This window comes from Nerophis lumbriciformis, linkage group LG05 (genome assembly GCF_033978685.3).
Source record: "Nerophis lumbriciformis linkage group LG05, RoL_Nlum_v2.1, whole genome shotgun sequence".
In the NCBI taxonomy this organism is placed as follows: Eukaryota; Metazoa; Chordata; class Actinopteri; order Syngnathiformes; family Syngnathidae; genus Nerophis; species Nerophis lumbriciformis.
The window spans coordinates 20,422,044-20,442,500 of record NC_084552.2 but is presented as its reverse complement, the minus strand read 5'-3'; the positions used below and the strand labels follow the sequence as shown (position 1 = coordinate 20,442,500).

General features: G+C 42.3%; 1 protein-coding gene across 2 annotated transcripts in view; it reads left to right on the top strand.

The window, feature by feature from the left end:
* Positions 1-20,457, top strand: part of sorcs2 (sortilin-related VPS10 domain containing receptor 2) — a 445,201-nt gene that overhangs the window by 342,839 nt on the left and 81,905 nt on the right. For both annotated transcript variants that reach the window (XM_061961136.2, XM_061961135.2), the window contains exons 4-6: positions 5,255-5,419; positions 5,522-5,595; positions 9,654-9,718. In XM_061961136.2, coding sequence (XP_061817120.1) covers positions 5,255-5,419; positions 5,522-5,595; positions 9,654-9,718 — 304 coding nt within the window. The remainder of the gene's footprint in view (positions 1-5,254; positions 5,420-5,521; positions 5,596-9,653; positions 9,719-20,457) is intronic.

Genomic DNA, 20,457 nt, shown 5'->3' with positions numbered 1-20,457 from the left:
TCTCTAATTGTTACCGGGAGGGCATTCCATAGTACTGGAGCCCGAATAGAAAACGCTCTATAGCCCGCAGACTTTTTTTGGGCTCTGGGAATCACTAATAAACCGGAGTTCTTTGAACGCAGATTTCTTTCCGGGACATATGGTACAATGCAATCGACAAGATAGGACGGAGCTAGACCGTGTAGTATTTTATACGTAAGTAGTAAAACCTTAAAGTCACATCTTAAGTGCACAGGAAGCCAGTGCAGGTGAGCCAGTATAGGCGTAATATGATCAAACTTTCTTGTTCTTGTCAAAAGTCTAGCAGCCGCATTTTGTACCAACTGTAATTTTTTAATGCTAGACATAGGGAGACCCGAAAATAATACGTTACAGTAGTCGAGACGAGACGTAACGAACGCATGAATAATGATCTCAGCGTCGCTAGTGGATAAAATAGAACGAATTTTAGCGATATTACGGAGATGGAAGAAGGCCGTTTTAGTAACACTCTTAATGTGTGATTCAAACGAGAGAGTTGAGTCGAAGATAATACCCAGATTCTTTACTGATTCGCCTTGTGTAATTGTTTGGTTGTCAAATGTTAAGGTGGTATTATTAAATAAATGTCGGTGTTTAGCAGGACCGATAATCAGCATTTCCGTTTTCTTGGCGTTGAGTTGCAAGAAGTTAGCGGACATCCATTGTTTAATTTCATTAAGACACGCCTCCAGCTGACTACAATCCGGCGTGTTGGTCAGCTTTAGGGGCATGTAGAGTTGGGTGTCATCAGCATAACAATGAAAGCTAACACCGTATTTGCGTATGATGTCGCCTAGCGGCAGCATGTAAATACTAAAGAGTGCAGGGCCAAGAACCGAACCCTGAGGAACTCCGCACGTTACCTTAACATAGTCCGAGGTCACATTATTATGGGAGACGCATTGCATCCTGTCAGTAAGATAAGAGTTAAACCACGACAAAGCTAAGTCTGACATACCAATACGTGTTTTGATACGCTCTAATAAAATATTATGATCGACGGTATCGAAAGCAGCGCTAAGATCAAGAAGCAGCAACATAGATGACGCATCAGAATCCATCGTTAGCAGTAGATCATTAGTCATTTTTGCGAGGGCTGTCTCCGTAGAGTGATTTGCCCTGAAACCGGATTGAAAAGGTTCACAGAGATTGTTAGACACTAAGTGTTCATTTAGCTGCTGTGCGACAATTTTTTCGAGGATTTTCGAAATAAAGGGAAGGTGGGACACCAGTCGGTAGTTTACCATGAGGTCAGGATCGAGGTTAGGTCTTTTGAGCAGAGGATGAATAACCGCTTTCTTGAATGCTAGGGGAACAGTGCCAGAGGAAAGTGATAAGTTTATAATATTTAGCACTGATGGACCTAATAATACAAAAAGCTCCTTGATAAGTTTCCCAGGAAGTGGGTCAAGTAAACATGTTGTTTGTTTTATCCCACTTACACGTTGTAATAGTTCCTCTAATGTTATTTCATCAAAAAGAGAGAGACTATTTTGTATTGCAGTATCCGTCGTAGATACAGTTGTATCTGTGTTCATAGAACCCAGTTGTAGCTGGGATGCGTTGTCTTTAATCTCCTTTCTAATGAGTTAAATTTTCTTATTAAAGAAATTCATAAAGTCATCTGCCGAGTGGGTGGAGCTATTGGGAGGAGTCCCTTGTTGGGTTAGCGATGCTACTGTACTAAACAAAAATTTAGGGTCGTTTTTGTTGAGGCGGATGAGATTTGAGTAATATTTAGCTTTAGCTAAGGTAAGTATGCGTTTATACGATATTAAACTATCACTCCATGCTTGATGGAAAACCTCAAGCTTGGTCGCGCGCCATTTGCGTTCCAACTTTCTACATGATAATTTATGAGCTCTGGTTTCCTCTGTAAACCATGGGGTGCGCCTTTTAGGGGCCCTTTTTTGTTTTAGCGGTGCTATACTATCAATGGTTTTGCGCAGGGCATTGTCAAAGTTGTTAGTGAGGTTATCAATAGAGCCGACATAATTTGGGAATGGTGCCATTACCGAAGGCAGTAGGTCAGCAAGAGTCATCGTTGCGGCTGCTATAGCAGTTATTATTATTATTAGTTTGTTGACAATGAGTCAGAACTTCGAATTTTATAAGGTAATGATCGGACATTACTTTAGTATACGGGAGTACCATAACTTTGGAGGTGGTGACACCCCTGACCAGCACTAGATCTATCGTATTGCCGTTGCGATGCGTAGGTTCATTTATTATTTGTGTAAGACCACAGCTATCAATTATAGTCTGGAGCGCCACGCACTGAGGGTCCGATGGGGTATTCATATGGATATTAAAGTCCCCCATTATGATTATATTGTCTGCGTGCGTCACTAGATCAGCAACGAACTCTGAGAATTCATTAATAAAGTCCGAGTAGGGCCCTGGGGGGCGGTAGATAACAGCCATATCGAGAGGCAGCGGTGCGACAGACCTCATAGTAAGCACCTCAAACGATTTGTATTTATTATTTAGGTTAGGGGTAAGGTTAAAGTTTTCATTATATATTAGTGCGCCCCCCCCCCCACCCCTTTTAAGGGGACGGGCAATATGCGCATTCGTATAGTTAGGAGGAGATGCCTCATTTAGCGCAAAAAATTCGTCTGGTTTGAGCCAGGTTTCGCTAAGACCAATGACGTTAAGATTGTTGTCTCTAATGACCTCATTAACTAATAACGTTTTGGGAGACAATGATCTTATGTTTAAAAAGCCCATATTATAAGTATTGGGCTGTTTTGACGAGTTTTTGTTTAAATTATCCGTAGTAGAAATATTAATAATGTTGCGTTTATTATACGTAGTGCACTTTAAATAGTTTCGACCATATCTAGGAATTGATACGACGGGAATTTTCAGATTGTTTGCTTGATGCTGCGATCGACTGAACGCATCATGATTTGCCACCTCAGTAGAATGCATATCTACCCCGGACACATTCACAACAGAAAACACATTATGTGAGTTGTGTGTTATTCTAAGAAAATTGCTATGTGTACAGGAATTATCCAGCCTGGTGCTGGCTAGTTTTAGCTTAACTGACTCCTCACCCGGACTAGCAGGCTCTGTAATTGCCTGTGACCGGGCTTGCTCTAGTGTAGTTAGTCAAATGTGACTTAAACAGTAGTCTATATTCTTAGACAGGATGATGGCGCCTTCCTGGTTAGGGTGAAGGCCGTCCCTCATCAGCAAGCCTGGTTTGCCCCAGAAAGAGGGCCAATTATCAATAAACGTTAGTCCCTGTTGTCTACAGAAGCTAGCCAGCCACTTGTTAAGCGAGACTAATCTGCTATATCTCTCATCATTGCCTCTCGCAGGCAGGGGGCCAGAGACAATTACTCGATGCCTGGACATCTTTCTAGCGAGATCACAAGTCCTGGCTATGTTTCTCTTTGTAATCTCTGACTGTCTCATTCTAGTGTCATTGGAGCCAACGTGTACAACTATATTCGCATAACTAGTGGTGCGATTAGCCTGTCGTACGTGTTTACTAGGCCTGTTGCGAGTTAGCTCCCTAAGATTAGCCTCAATGTCAGGTGCTCGGGCCCCCGGGATGCACTTAATTGTGGCTGGTTTGCTAAGCTTTATGTTTCGGGTGATGGAGTCCCCTATGACTAAGGTGTGGTGCCCGGTAGACTGGGGTGTAGGACTAGCTAAAGAGCTAAATCTATTATGCGTCTCAACCGGTACATTGTAGCTTGTAGGCCGCTTAGGACTGCTACAGGCTGGGCTAGTTAGCTCGCTACAGCTAACGCTAGCAGATGTGTCCGCAACATCTAAAGTTACGAGATTACTCTGCTCTAACTGGCGGACACGGCCCTCTAGCAGAGCCAGCCTCTCCGTGAGTAAGGTGCAAGACGCGCAGGAAGCCATACTCACGGTGTTTTCTGTCACCGAGTGAAGTTCCTGCTGTCTTCCGAGAAGTCCTGGTCACGGTGTGCAGGAGTAGACTCCTTCTGACCGGCGCCCGGCGACGTCTTTCTCCGCGCTAGCTTCGTTAGCTTAGCAGCTAGCTGCTAGCTAGCTGCGGGAGGGGTGGAGAGACAGAGATCGGGTGATTTGCAAGTTAAATAGTACTACTAAATATGTTGAGAAAGTAATAAAGAAAGCTGCAGAACAATTTAAAAGCACACAAATAGAACGATACTTAGCTTTTTCGAAACAGCGAGCAGTCAGCGAGCAGTCACGCACAGTAAGGTAAAGTTTTGTACCTGACAAGTTACGGCTATCTTCCCTATCTATCTAGCCTATATAAATCAACCATTTATTAATACACATTAGTAGGCTAAATGAACCTCTTCAACATATGTGTGTCCAAACGTTTGGCCTGTACTGTATATATAGCTATATTTATACCAATACTTTTTACATTTCTCTCCCAATTATGGCCTGCTAGCAAATAACGATAAATAAATAAAGTTTGCTGTTTAGGCTGTAGTTTGAGCATTTACGTGACAAACTGTATATGATATACCCATATTACTCATACGTTACAATACTGCCTATTCAATAAAATAAAAAAGACAGAATGTTGCTTTCAATGTGTAAATGCGATGCTCACACTTCCTATTATACGCCTTACAGACTTGTAATGTTGTATTCTGCGAGTGGTAATTAAATCTGAATTAATTGCCCGGACCTTTCCTCTCCTCCCTCTCACTTTTCTGTGACAGAGCAAATGTATTTTATTTTTTTCTAAAGCGGAAAAATATTTGTTATTGTAATGAAGAGGAGTTCATTCAGGGCCAGACGTAACCACTACAACATGATTATGTATTTTTCCTCTGTGGGTTTTGGCAGTGGGATGTTTTTAATCCTTCATGCCACACACTCTCAGGTGTGAGGCGAGCCACTATGTTTAATGCACAAGGTGCAGGCTGCTAATGCACTTGTGCTGTCGTCTGCAGCGCCTCCTTGACACCTCGCAGGACAAGGTGTCGGCCATGTTTGCCTCTCTTGTTCTGGCGTACTGTAACACAACATGTGTCAGCGCTCTTTTTGCTCACGCTTGACGCTACTGTGCAGCTCCTGAAAGCGTTAGAATGTCCTTTAATTGGATGTATTTCAACTTCTGTAGCGAACGGTGTTAAATTTACTTAATTTGACTTAAGAGAATACATATTTATTTTATTTAGTGTTTTTTTTTCAGTATGATGCGCTGCATACCGTGCACTGTTGCAAATCAGAATAAAAAGTAGCAATATAAAATGTGTGTGTCCAGGTGGTCCTGGTGGGCTCCTCGGTGAACGAGCGCGATCAGATGCTGTTCATCAGCACCGACGAGGGGTCCTCTTTCCAGCGGCAGACCATCTTCTTCACGCCTGACTCGCTCGTCTTCCACCCCAAGGAAGAGGACAAGCTCCTGGCCTACTGCAAGGATGGAAGGGTGACTGTTTATCTCCTGTTGGGACCATCCTATGGAGTTAGTTCTTCCTAAAAAAAAATAAAAACACTGCTCTGTGTTTTTCCTCTCTTGTTTTGTCTGCAGCTTTTCGCCTCTGCAGATTTGGGCCGCAAGTGGACTTTGCTTCAGGAGCGGGTGACCAAAGATCGTGTATCCTGGTCAGTTCAAAACATCATCCAGCCTCCCTTCCTGGTGCCTTTAAAGTATCAGTGGAGTGGAAAAACAAGTAGCCTCGATATTGAAGCTATTATTAGACTTAGACCAACTTTATTGATCCACAAGGGAAATTGTTCCACCCAGTAGCTCAGTTACAAAGGATGGAAAGGATAATGCAGGTATAAAGTAGACTAAAAATGTACCATATAAAATATAACATATATGTAATGTTTACATATTGTATATACAGTATATAATATATACTTATATATTATATTATTATGTTATATTTTATTTTTATATAATATATGCAATATATAACAAATCCCAATTACCATGTACATTATTACATTATATGTAACAGCTGCAGCAAAAAAAAAAAGGGCAGCATAAAATAGAGAGTAGATCCAGCAGAAAATATACATCCTAATAAAAGAGCGGTAGCTAATATAGAAATGGTCAGGTAATAGACAGATATCATCTATTGCTGTATGGCGAGTGATTATACAGCTGGATGGAGTGCGGAATGAAAGAGTTCTTGTATCGAACACTGTGGGAACGAAGCTGAAGTAGCCTGTTGGAGTATGAGCTCCGCTGTCCCTCAATTGTCTGGTGGAGTGGGTCCAGTTTGTCTAGTGTCTTCCTGTCCCTCACTGACACAAACGCCTCCAACTGCGTGCCAATAGTTTGGCTGGCTTTCCAGGTCAGTTTGTCAATCCGGTTTAAGTCCCTTTTGCTGGTGCTGCTCCCCCAACAAACCACTGCAAAGTACAGGGCACTGGCACTATTATCATATATATCTGATGTATGACACCGAAAGACTTATAAAATTTGCGAATAAATAGATATGATCAAAATAGTATCAATCTCGTTTTTTTTTTTAAATAATGAGCTAGCCAGACATGTCATCACAAGACGTAAAAGTAGTTTCAGAAGTTCTGCTTATCAGTTTCAGCTTTAGTGAAACACTAAGCATCGTGTAGCAGTATTGCTAAGTGCTGAACAAGAAATACAAACTACATACATACATAATAAAACGATAGCTTACTGCACAACGTCTGCTCTCACTTCGATGACAACTGATAGGATGTTCATATCTTCCCATTTACATGAACAATTCATCATGATGCACACGAAGGGTTAACAAGGAAATGTCTTCCTGCAGACAGTCACAACGTTTCCATGCAATAAATTAGTCTGATTCATCAAATAGTTCGTTATTTTGTATTTTCACACCTACGCGTTAAATCCAAGTGTCCATGCACACTCTCTAATGTGACTATTGGTCATACGCCATGTGCCTCCTGTACAGTTGGGGGGCGCTTATTTCATTTCCGTGCATATTAATGCATTGCTTTTCCAGTTGAACTATGACGTCACACTAGGATCCTTACAACTTGTTTCACGTGATGTCCGCTGTAATATTGGCACAGATTACAAACATTACGTCTCCAATGGCAATGCTGATGTAAAATAGCAGACAGCATCAAGAAATTATCTCGGGCAAAGTTGAACCGTGATACTTCTAACGACTCGCAGCAGAGCACGCTATTATTTGAAACGCCATTTGGCCTTTTGGTACATGGGGCAAGAGAGAGCTATCATGTAATTGAAAATAAACAAAACTGTTAAATAACTATTGTAGTTTAACGACATGCTGGTGTTAATCTGTATGGTCATGCGTTATTGGTGTTCAGCGCTCTCATGTTTGTAAATACACCGTGCCTGAAAGAATATTGGCCGAGAATGAGAAGTGTTGTGTATGAGACAAAATGACAGAGACAGACATGTGTGCACGAGAAAGAATATGTGTCTGATATGAACCTGTTGTTGGCAAGATTGGCAATAAACGTTAAAAAGAGTGTCTTGTGTCTTCTGGACGCAACAACAAGATCAAGATTCAATATGCTTTATTATTGTCCATTCTTTAACATGTACAAGACACATAAGAACTGAAATTTCATTTTCGGCACAGTCCCACTAAGAGCAGACATACGTTACAAGGGGACAAGACGGGACCACCAACCATACTTGCCAACCCTCCCTGTTTTTCTGGGAGACTCCCGAAATTCAGCGCCACTCCCGAAAACCTCTCGGGACAAATTTTCTCCCGAAAATCTCCCGAAATTCAGGCGGAGCTGGAGGCCACGCCCCCTCCAGCTCCATTCGACCTGAGTGACGTGTCGACAGCCTGTTTTCACGTCCGCTATCCCACAATATAAACAGCGTGCCTGCCCAATCACGTTATAACTGTAGAATGATGGAGGGCGAGTTCTTGGTTTCTTATGTGGGTTTATTGTTAGGCAGTTTCATTAACGTCCTCCCAGCGTGGTAACAACACACAACAACAGCAGTCACGTTTTCGTCTACCGTAAAGCAGTTTGTCTGCCGTAAACAGCAATGTTGTGACACTCTTAAACAGGACAATACTGCCATCTACTGTACATGCATATGTGACAATAACATCTAGGGCTTTTAGAGAGTGCAGTGCACAACTGCGCACACAACAAGGAGACGAAGCAGAATGCATCATCAGAGAGGGTGTTCAGCATGGTTAGAAAAATAGTGACAGAGAATAGAACAAGGATGAACAATTCAACCCTTAACTCAACAATGAGTAGATGAGTGTAATGTGTGTGTATATGTGTAAATAAATGAACACTGAAATTCAAGTATTTCTCTTATTTATATATATAAATACATATATATATATATATATATATATATATATATAGCTAGAATTAACTGAAAGTCAAGTATTTCTTATATATATATATATATATATATATATATATATATATATATATATATATATGAAATACTTGACTTGATGAATTCTAGCTGTAAATATACTCCTCCCCTCTTAACCACGCCCCCAACCACGCCCCGCCCCAACCACCTCCCGAAATCGGAGGTCTCAAGGTTGGCAAGTATGCCGCCAACGGTTCAGCCACGTACAGCGCTCCTTAAAAAAGGTGGGAAAAAAGGTGACATTGGGAAAGGGGGAAGAGTAAAAAAAGTATCAGTCTAAGGCTGGACCCTTCTTCTGGATGCAACAATAACACAATAAGATGAAAAATTACACATTCAGTAATTATTTTTAGAGCGCGCCGAGATATAAAGTACACAATATCAGTTTTCATGCAAATATTTAATCGTTGTTGCTTTATTTCATACATAAATGTGTGCCTTTCAAGCACAAAGTCCGCTCGCCTGTGTTCAGGGACCCTTTTTGGCAAAAACTGACCAATCACAGCTCCGTGTTCTGCATCGCCGGCGACGCAAACCTAGGATTTTTGGTCTGTGAAAAGCTATAAACATTTTATTAATGTATGATATTTCTATTCTTACCTATGTAAATAAGTTTTGCACTGCTAGACCTCAGTCCAGCCCATTTCAGGGTAATTGTCTGTGCATTTAATGCAAACCAGCACATCTCTAGCAGAGGGATAGTTGGCGGAGCTCCAGTCTGAATTTTAAAACGTGTAGCAAAGCCTTTAATACAAAGCAGTGCGTGTGAACCTAGGGAGAGAAAGGGCGTTGTTTTCCTTATTGACATCTTAAAAAGTTCAAACTTCAAGGCAGAATATCTTCTTTCCAAAAGTGGAGCTAGCAAGTAAAGGAGATAATACATACCGTATTTTTAGTATAAGTATAAGTCGCCCCGGAGTATAAGTCGCACCTGCCGAAAATGCATAATAAAGAAGGAAAAAAACATACATAAGTTCACTGGAGTCCGGCCAAACTATGAAAAAAACTGAGACTTATAGTCCGAAAAATACGGTATATATAATGTATTTTAATCATGTATTGCTTTTTCTATGTTTAGATTTTAACAAAAAACACTTTTACGGTGTAGTTGTCAGTCTGTCAAGTCCAAACCTGTGTGGTTTCATGCAACAAAAATTGGCAGAACTTTATTTTAGGATGTGTTGCAAAGCCTGCTGTCTTTCTTTTATTTTTTACAAAATGGTGGACTTCATTTATTCAAAAACGTAATTGTGAAGTAATAAATAAATAAATAAAATGACATCTAATAATGACATCTTTTTTACCTAAGGTCTTTACCGGAGGTGGATGTGGATCCTGATCTTGTGCACATGGAGATGCAGGACACAAGTGGAGGTACAGTGGCATTTATTTTCAATGTGCGACTTCATGTGACCGCAAATCTAGATCTCAAATCAGCTGACTAGCGCCTAATTACCCTCCTGGGGGCTCTGCAGGGAAACACAACCAGGTGCATGCAGGAGGGCTGTTGCGTGCGTGCGTGTGTTTTGATTCTCAGAGCAACGTCATCTACTTTCTGTTTCCTAATCCCTAATCTCTGTAAATAAACCTGAGATGGCAGCCCATCTGGACCGATAAAAAATGGCTCTTGGCAGTTCAAGCCCTTAGAGAAGCGTACACTTGCTTAGCCACACGCACACACAAAGATGCTTACTGCAATATAAAAGCTGTCTGCCGTGAAACAGACGTGTCTTTGTTTATGGAGGGTGACGGCTAAAGGCTGTCTGTCTGGGCCAGATGCCCAGGCATGAGAGCTTTTCCTGGGGCTAGGCAGCACCATGCGGCCCCCTCTCTGTCTCCCCTTGATGGTGCAATAGAGCATGCTCGACCAATCTGTTTGGTGCCGTGCCCTCCTCGTCACAAAGGGCTCTGCCAAGGTTAAACGTAGACATGTTGCAAAGGTATCAGTTTTCTTGCGGAGGCGAGGGATGGAAGGTGGTCCACTGATGGAGGGAGCATGTGTGAGTTTCATGGAGGCTCTCATTACACTGGCTTTCTTTTTTTCCTCTTGTAACATTAAATGTATGCGTGCATCATGGCGCCACCACGCAGGATGAGGAAGTGTGTTAACCACCAGCTGGAATTGCACGCTTAGCCCAAACTAATTGTTTTATAACGAGCCCTCTTCCTTATGCTGATTAAATGTCCCTGAGTTTGCAATAAATTAGCTACGTCATGTGTTAGAGGACGACATTGAACAATTGATAAGGAAGCCAGACCAGAATTCAATTGCCAGACAGTGGTGTGCGGTCAGACCTTCTCTGCTGGCCTAACATAACCAGAAATCATGATCATAATTAAAGATACCATTATTTTTTTATTTACTTTCCCTAAATATCTAAAAGTATTCATATTCTCTTTATGTCATATTATGCTAGTTCCAGTGATGTTGTTTTTAGTTTTAGTTTGTATCCAATCAGAATTCAGCTAGCTTATGTTGCCATGCTGTACAAAATCTGCCTGGGGCCTTCAGAATCAACAATGCTGGCGTCCGTGCACTGTAAGTGAACGGGGACATACAATGATAGACAGTTGTGATAGCCAATCACATCACGAATTGTTGTCAGTAAGGCCTTCCAGCTGGCCTCACGTTCAACTTGACTGTGGAGGGAGGTGTAGCCAGCGCTGCCTGCAGGAGTAAAGGTCACCGCCTCTGTCCATGGTGCTGAGGACAGAGCACCATCAGACGGGGGCGTGGCAGTGCTGATGGCAAGACACATCTGGCAGGTGATTAGATTTCACAGGCGGTACGTGTTAATCTAATCATCTGTTGTCTTTAACAGTAAGCGGCCGGGAGCAGGAGGGTGAGAGGATACGGACGTGACTGAAAAGCCACGTTCTGCGAGAGAAAACTTTTGATAAAAACATATGATCATTAAAACTCTGTTAAACCTGCACGCTTGGATCCTGTGAAGTGTCTGTCAGTGGGACCGCTAGGAAGCGACTTTCACAGTGACATTTACACGTCCTGTGATTGGATACTCCCTGGGACCGTTAGCGGATGAATTTGAGAACACATACAGTTGATAGACAGTTGCGATAGCCAATCAGATTACAAGTTGTTGACAGTAGCCTATCTAAGTATTTGTTTGCATATTGTGCACTTGTTAACTTTGCGGAATGTTCATGGCTCATGGGTGGCATCGAATTCAACTTCACTGTAAATTATCCATCTTGCCCAGGGCCAGTGGGAGTCCTCTTTAGGACAATGTCAGAAGTATCCACCAGATAGTGCTATTGAAGATCCTTAATATGCAACTCAGCTAAATTTATATGTTGATATTTTTCATTGGACCTGGATTAAGTTGTATATCACCGCTCAAAAGTAAAAGGAGAAGGAATCTCCATATATATCCCTTCTTCCTACTCATATGTACTTTAGAACTAGTGCTGAAATCACGGTTGTTGAATCCATTTGTCACAAACAACACATGGTATCCAAATCCGAAAGCATGCAGAGGAACAGTGTACAACAGTTTTGTACACTGTTGATGTGAATCAATGATCAGTAGTGCGTAAATGTGTTTCTATATAGTATTACTCCAGCAATGATCATGTGGTGACATAAATTATGGTATTTTGAGAGGTAATCATTGAAGTCGGACATCACTGAAGGCCTAGGTGGGAAACGCATGGCCCGCCACTGTCACCAGTTACGAAAAATCGTAGAAATTTGAATTAGTGAATAAAGCCAAATTGTTTTAGTATCAATTAGAAAATTATAACAATTTAAAAAATGTGTATATTAATAGTTGAATAACAAATAATGAGCTGCATCTCAATTTGCACACAAAGGAGTTAGGTTCGCTCTTTGTAGCTGGAGTCGTGACTTCAAAAAAGCAGGACATTGCAAGCAGCGTGCACGTAAATAAGTATTTAATGCTCAAAAATCCTGCCACCTTACCGTGGTAGAGGACTTTGCGTGTCCCAATGATCCGAGGAGCTATGTTGTCCGGGGGCTTTCTCCCAAGACAAACAGGTCCTAGGTGAGGGATCAGACAAAGAGCAGCTCGAAGACTTCTATGGGAATGAAACAATAAAGACTCAGATTTCCCTCGCCCGGACGCGGGTCACCGGGGCCCCCCTCTGGAGCCAGGCCCGGAGTTGGGGCACGATGGCGAGCGCCTGGTGGCCCGGCCTGTCCCCATTGGGCCCGGCCGGGCACAGCCCGAAGAGGCAATGTGGGTCACCCCTGCAATGGGCTCACCACTCATGGGAGGGGCCATAAAGGTCGGGTGCATTGTGAGCTGGGCGGCAGCCGAAGGCAGGGCACTTGGCGGTCCGATCCTCGGCTACATAAGCTAGCTCTTGGGACGTGGAACGTCACCTCGCTGGGGGGGAAGGAGCCTGAGCTAGTGCGCGAGGTAGAGAAGTTCCCTCTAGATATAGTTGGACTCACCTCGACGCACAGCAAGGGCTCTGGAACCAGTTCTCTCGAGAGGGGTTGGACTCTATTCCACACTGGCGTTGCACGCAAGCTGGGGTAGAAATTCTTGTTGCCCCCCGGTTCAAAGCCTGCACGTTGGAGTTCAACCCAGTGGACGAGAGGGTAGCCTCCCTCCGCCTTCGGGTGGGGGGACGGGTCCTGACTGTTGTTTGTGCTTACGCACCAAACAGCAGTTCAGAGTATCCACCCTTTTTGGATACACTCGAGGGAGTACTGGAAAGTGCTCCCCCAGGTGATTCCCTTGTCCTACTGGGTGACTTCAACGCTCATGTTGGCAACGACAGTGAAACCTGGAGAGGCGTGATTGGGAAGAATGGCCGCCCGGATCTGAACCCGAGTGGTGTTTTGTTATTGAAGCTTTCTACCGATCACCACCTGGTGGTGAGTTGGCTGCGATGGTGGGGGAGGATGCCGGACAGACCTGGCAGGCCCAAACCCGTTGTGAGGGTCTGCTGGGAACGTCTGGCAGAGTCTCCTGTCAGAGAGAGTTTCAATTCCCACCTCCGGAAGAACTTTGAACATGTCACGAGGGAGGTGCTGGACATTGAGTCCGAGTGGACCATGTTCCCTACCTCTATTGTCGAGGTGGCTGATTGGAGCTGTGGCCGCAAGGTAGTTGGTGCCTGTCGTGGCGGTAATCCTAGAACCCGTTGTTGGACACCGGCGGTGAGGGATGCCGTCAAGCTGAAGAAGGAGTCCTATCGGGTTCTTTTTGCTCAAAGGATCTCGGAGGCAGCGGAGCGGTCGCGGAGGCAAAAACTCGCACATGGGAGGAGTTTGGGGAAGCCATGGAAAACGACTTCCGGATGGCTTCGAAGCGATTCTGGACCACCATTCGCCGCCTCAGGAAGGTGAAGCAGTGCACTGTCAACACCGTGTATGGTGCGGATAGTGTTCTGCTGACCTCGACTGCGGATGTTGTGGATCGGTGAAGGGAATACTTCGAAGACCTCCTCAATCCCACCAACACGTCTTCCTATGAGGAAGCAGTGCCTGGGGAATCTGTGGTGGGCTCTCCTATTTCTGGGGCTGAGGTTGCAGAGGTAGTTAAAAAGCTCCTCGGTGGCAAGGCCCCGGGGGTGGATGAGATCCGCCCGGAGTTCCTTAAGGCTCTGGATGCTATGGGGCTGTCTTGGTTGCCAAGACTCTGCAGCATCGCGTGGACATCGGGGGCTGTACCTCTGGATTGGCAGACCGGGGTGGTGGTTCCTCTCTTTAAGAAGGAGAACCGGAGGGTGTGTTCCAACTATCGTGGGATCACACTCTTCAGCCTTCCCGGTAAGGTTTATTCAGGTGTACTGGAGAGGAGGTTACGCCGGATAGTCGAACCTCGGATTCAGGAGGAACAGTGTGGTTTTCGGACCAGCTCTATACTCTCGGCAGGGTTGTTGAGGGTGCATGGGAGTTTGCCCAACCAGTCTACATGTGCTTTGTGGACTTGGAGAAGGCATTCGACCGTGTCCCTCGGGAGGTCCTGTGGGGAGTACTCAGAGAGTACGATGTATCGGACTGTCTGATTGTGGCTGTCCGCTCCCTGTACGATCAGTATCAGAGGTTGGTCTGCATTGCCGGCAGTAAGTCGGACACGTTTCCAGTGAGGGTTGGACTCCGCCAATGCTGCCTTTTGTCACCGATTCTGTTCATAACTTTTATGGACAGAATTTCTAGGCGCAGTCAAGGCGTTGAGGGGATCCGGTTTGGTGGCTGTAGGATTAGGTCTCTGCTTTTTGCAGAGGATGTGCTCCTGATGACTTCATCTGGCCAGGATCTTCAGCTCTCACTGGATCGGTTCGCAGCCGAGTGTGAAGCGACTGGGACGAGAATCAGCACCTCCAAGTCCGAGTCCATGGTTCTCGCCCGGAAAAGGGTGGAGTGCCATCTCCGGGTCGGGAGATGGTTGGGGAGGAGAACCTGTACCAAGTGGAGGAGTTCAAGTACCTAGGAGTCTTGTTCACGAGTGGGGGAAGAGTGGATCGTGAGATCGACAGGCGGATCGGTGCGGCGTCCTCAGTAAAGCGGACGCTGTATCGATCCGTTGTGGTGAAGAAGGAGCTGAGCCGGAAGGCAAAGCTCTCAATTTACCGGTCGATCTACGTTCCCATCCTCACCTATGCTCACGAGCTTTGGGTTATGACCAAAAGGACAAGATCACGGGTACAGGCGGACAAAATGAGTTTCCTTCCCCGGGTGGCGGGGCTCTCCCTTGGAGATAGGGTGAGAAGCTCTGCCATTCGGGAGGAGCTCAAAGTAAAGCCACTGCTCCTCCACATCAAGAGGAGCCAGATGAGGTGGTTCGGGCATCTGGTCAGGATGCCACCTGAACGCCTCCCTAGGGAGGTGTTTAGGGCACGTCCAACCGGTAGGAGGCCACAGGGAAGACCTGGGACACGTTGGGAAGACTATGTCTCCCAGCTGGCCTGGGAACGCCTCGGGATCCCCCGGGAAGAGCTGGATGAAGTGGCTGGGGAGAGGAGAGTTTGGGCTTCCCTGCTTAGGCTGCTGCCCCCGCGTCCGACCTCGGATAAGCGGAAAAAGATGGATGGATGCTCAAAAATCCAAAAGAACAGAGTGCAGAGGAAATAGCACAGAAAAAAAGCACAGCTTTAGGATACGCTTCAAACAGAATGGAATACAAAAGTATAATAACAAAAATCTGCAAAATATTTCCAACCATCTTCATACCTCTTTCTTTTTTTAGTTTATTTCGAACATGAACACACTTACAGTATATTACATCACACAATTTCATATAATTTCTGACTGGATAAGACAATGATCCCACAACCAAAGACGAGGGGAGACTAGTTAAAATAGACCTCTAGACCTCTTTGACACCAGGTGAGAGAATCAATACAAACAGCCCGCAGGTGAGGAGGAAAGTACAAAGTAAAGCTACTGCCAACAGAAATACTAACAAAACAGGAAATGGAACCAAAAACACTGGAAAAACACCCATAAACGATACAAAGAATGGCCTGACCTACAGGTCGTAACACTCATTTACTTTACACTGAAGTATTTTTCGTGCATAAGTGCGTTCATTCTGACAATTACAGCAAAATGCAGTGCAGTGTCAGTAATCCGGATGTTGCATTCAAAACAGCCAAGATGGTGAGTATGCCGTAATTTACCCGTATCACCCGGCAGGGAAGGTACTAACATAAATGGCTACAATTGGGGTTGTGCAACAATTGGGGTTAGGGTATAGTGCAAATGTTGGTATTGCTTTGAGACATAATAAATACAGGTCAATTTTGCCGATCTGGATACTTTTTTATGGTTTTGTAATTTTGTTCTATTTTTAAACAACTTTTCCAGGTACAATCAGAATAAAAGACGTGATTAACATTTGAATCATTAATAAACACAGATTAACTGCACTATTTATTTTGCGCTTCTACCTTAACTGTGGTTACCTGAAAGGCGGCCTTGTTATACGGTCAGTGATCAGGCCAATGCATACTTCAATGCAAATATGAGTGAGGAGACTCCGCCTGGTGTGCTTGCTGGCAAATGTCACTTCAAAATACACCACAAAGGAAAACTGTTACCAAGTTTTGGGCAAATACTGTAAATGACATGCATTCAAGTAAAACACTTAAAACTGTACTTGGATGACAGTCTGACAATAAAATTGCATTTGTGTCAAGTATGGGCTCTTATTAAAATGATTTCATATAAACAAATGATTTACAGTGATTAATCGTGATCATCAAAATGATAAACTATGATTAATCTGATTATCATTTGACAGCACTAATTATACATATTTACTCTATATTGTTTATACAGTGTATATAAGCGATTATTATCACTTTGATTTTGACATTTGACATTTTATTTAAACATGATTATTCAGTAAATTACTTGAATTAATATTTTGAAATAACTTTAAAAAATACTAATATTTTGAGACAAATTAAAGCTTATTGTTAGATTGTCATACATTAATATTGTATATGTTTTACTTGAATGTCCACACAAACACAGATACTTTAAAAAACTCATACTTTTCTATGCTTTTTGGCCTCTTGGCCACACACAAATGCATACTTTTGTCCTTAAAAATACAAATTTTTTAAAACTCTCATGCAAATGGCTTGAATGGAGATTTATGGCTTTTGCTCGTTTGATGACGTCAGGGTTATGCGCTGTCATTTCCATTGTAAAATGGTAAAAAAAAAAAAAACTGGCTTGCTGGCTTTAGACACACTAATGTATGTTTGAACATAAATGCTGCTACTTTCACTCTACATTGATGAAAAGACACATCAAAACGGGCTTTTGAAGAAGATTTTTCTGCTGATACACTCTCCAATTGAGCTGCGACTCATAAGATTCAAGTCGGACCTCCACTGATTAGGCCACTTTGACAGCAAGACTTTTTATTTTATGTCATTAGAAAGGTGTGACATTATCTCATGTCTTCATAGAATTCTGGGCTCCTTATTGGTGTGCGCTGATGTAAAAGATATTGTACACTTTATTGCACATATGATATATCACTATATTAACAATTGAATGTATTATAATTGCATGTGTGTTAGTTTGATCTCGTGCGGGCATTACCGTATTTTCCGGACTGTAAGGCGCACTTAAAATCTTTTTTTTTTCCTCATAACTCGAGAGTGCGCCTTATAACCCGGTGCGCCTAATGTAAGGATTAAGTTTGGTTGAGCTTACCCGCTGCGAAGCTATTTTATTTGGTAAATGGTGTGACCAATAGATGGTAGTCAAACATAAGAGATAAGCTTGATGTGCTTCAACTTACGAGTATTATTATGGCGTGTGTATAACAGGGGTCCCCAAACTTTTTGACTCCGGGGCCGCATTGGGGTAAAACAATTTGACTGGGAGCCGCGCTATATATATATATATATATATACATATATACAGTATATATATACAGTATATATATATATATATATATATATATATATATATATATATATATATACATGTATACAGTATATATATACAGTATATGTATATATATATATATATGTATATATATATATATATATATATATATATATACACATATATACAGTATATATGCAGTATACATATACAGTATATATATATATATATGTATACAGTATATATATACAGTATATATATATATATATATATATATATATATATATATATATATATATATATATATATACAGTATATATATATATATATGTATTCATACATATATATTCCTCGCACACTAATTGACTTAAAGAGCGCACTTGCTGCATGTCACGTTATCGATGGTAAAATGCATTTTTAGACAATATGATTTGCCTGAGTGGCTAGGAGACGGTAGAAAATGGACTAGTAAGGACAAATTTAATAAAAAATAATAATACAAAAAAAAAAATGTTTTTTTTAACTTGGGACTTCCTGCGGGCCGGATTTTGGACGCTGGGGGCCGTAGTTTGGGGACCCCTGGTGTGTAAGGTAAGACATATTATCCGGCATTTTGTTTCGCAATATTATGCAATACCAACTTTTCTTACCTTCTGGTACCTGCTGATGTGTTTTTAAGATCTGCATAAGTCCTGAAAAATTGCACACGTCCCCCACTGTAGTCCGTGCCGATATCGTAGTCGAAAAGCTTCTTTTTTTTTTCTCACTCTTCTTGTTATGGAACATTCATCCTCCACTGTTGCCATTTCTAATATAAGGTAGTGTAAAGTTCACCCACGGAACTTTAGTTATTAGAGTGTTCCGGTTGGACGCTTTTTCACGGGACACATTTACGGCGGTGTTGCACTAGTGAGCCACGGATGAGGAGATGCTGCTCCGTTGTTGATTTAAGTAAAGTCTGAATGTCATTAAAACAGTTAGTTCCATCTTTTGACACTTCTTCCACACCCGTCCTTGCACACTACACAGCTACAACAAAGATGACGGGGAGAAGACGCTGTCGAAGGTGAGGCACGTAAATAAGACCGCCCACAAAACGGCGCATCCTAAAGCGACTGTCAGAAAGCGGCTTAAAGATGATCTGTACAACATAATCTATGCAACATTTTGACCAAAGAACCACTGTCACATGTTATGTAGACCACAAGGAAGTGTTTTACATTTAGAAAAAAATAACATGACCCTTTTAATGCGCCTTATAATCCAGTGCGCTGTTTGTATGAAAAAACACCTGAATAGACACACTCATCGGCAGTGCGCCTTATAATCAAGTGTGCCCTATGGTCCAGAAAATACGGTAGATCTAGCTGCCATAAGGTACATTTTTCCAAAGGTAATTATAAGAATACAGTCTTTCCTTACAGTGAACATTTGCAACTTTTTCAACTTCAAAAAGGCTAAGTAACTCTTATAAACAAATAAAGTGTGACGACCGGGTCGTATGGTGATGCGGGGTTTGTTCTCCCAGAATGCAAACGGACGGTAGGATTTATTTTAGAAATAAATCAGACGGGAACAAAGAAAAACGTGCTCATAACACGGAAGGCAACATTTAAAGGTGCTAGCGTGGGAGCTAGCAAGTAAAAGAGCCTAGCGTGGAAGCTAACAGGTACAGAGCAGGAAAACATCTCTTACGTGTGACTGCCATCTACTGGCCACACTTATCATTTTACCATGTACCAAATAAAATAGCTTCGAGGTCAGTAAGCACAACCAAAAATATTCCGTACATTAGGCGCACCGGGTTATAAGTCGAGTTTTGAGAAAATAAAAGGATTTTAAGTGTGCCTTATAGTCCGAAAAATACAGTACTATAAATGAAAGTAATGAACAGCTCCTTTCTCATTCCAGCAGCAGTAACGCGAGCACACATCATCTGAATAGACCAGGTGCTAACTCAGCGCCTATCACGTTAGCGCTATTATTTGTTAAATTGAAATGAGTGCCTTCTCATTTAGATGACAATGATGAGAAACAGATTCTGGCTGGCTTCGAGGCTGTCAGTAAGAGCTTCATTTCACGTCTGCCGCCTAGACGAATGTCACTGAGCAGCGACTAAGTGGTCAAAGGTTTGCACCCATTTGCCACAATAAACGCTCCTTTTTTTCGGTAGGTGAATGTTAAACTGGAGTCAAAGAAAAGTTTCATGTTTTTCTCTCACCAAATTTTCACTCAGTCATTATATTTTACAGGTAAAACTCGAAACAATTAAATACTGTGTACAAGTCCATTCAGGTCACCAATTCATCTTGAAATGTGAAACTTATCTGTGATATTAACTCATGACATGCAAAGTGAAATATGTCATGCCTTTTTTTGTTAAAATTCTTAACATCATGGCTTACAGTTTTTGCAACCTTACATTTTATAAGATTTTCAATTCAAAGTTTTCATAAGCTGTACGCCATAATCATCACAATTATAACCAATAAAGGCTTGACATTTTGAGTGTCTAGAAAAGGGCTATTTAAATGTAATCCATTGTTATTATTATTATTATTAATGTGCCGCTATTATAGGCCGTCTGCGTTAGCACTTATAATAACAATATTGCTCATATTTGGTGAATTTTCAGGTTTTGACATGTAAATGGAGTATTTTTGGTGGTTTCTCGATCTTTTAACTCTTTAGAGGTCTTTGGATTTTTTGCTAAAGTATCTCACAATGCATATTAGTTGGCTTTGTTCACCAAGAGCCATTGTTTACG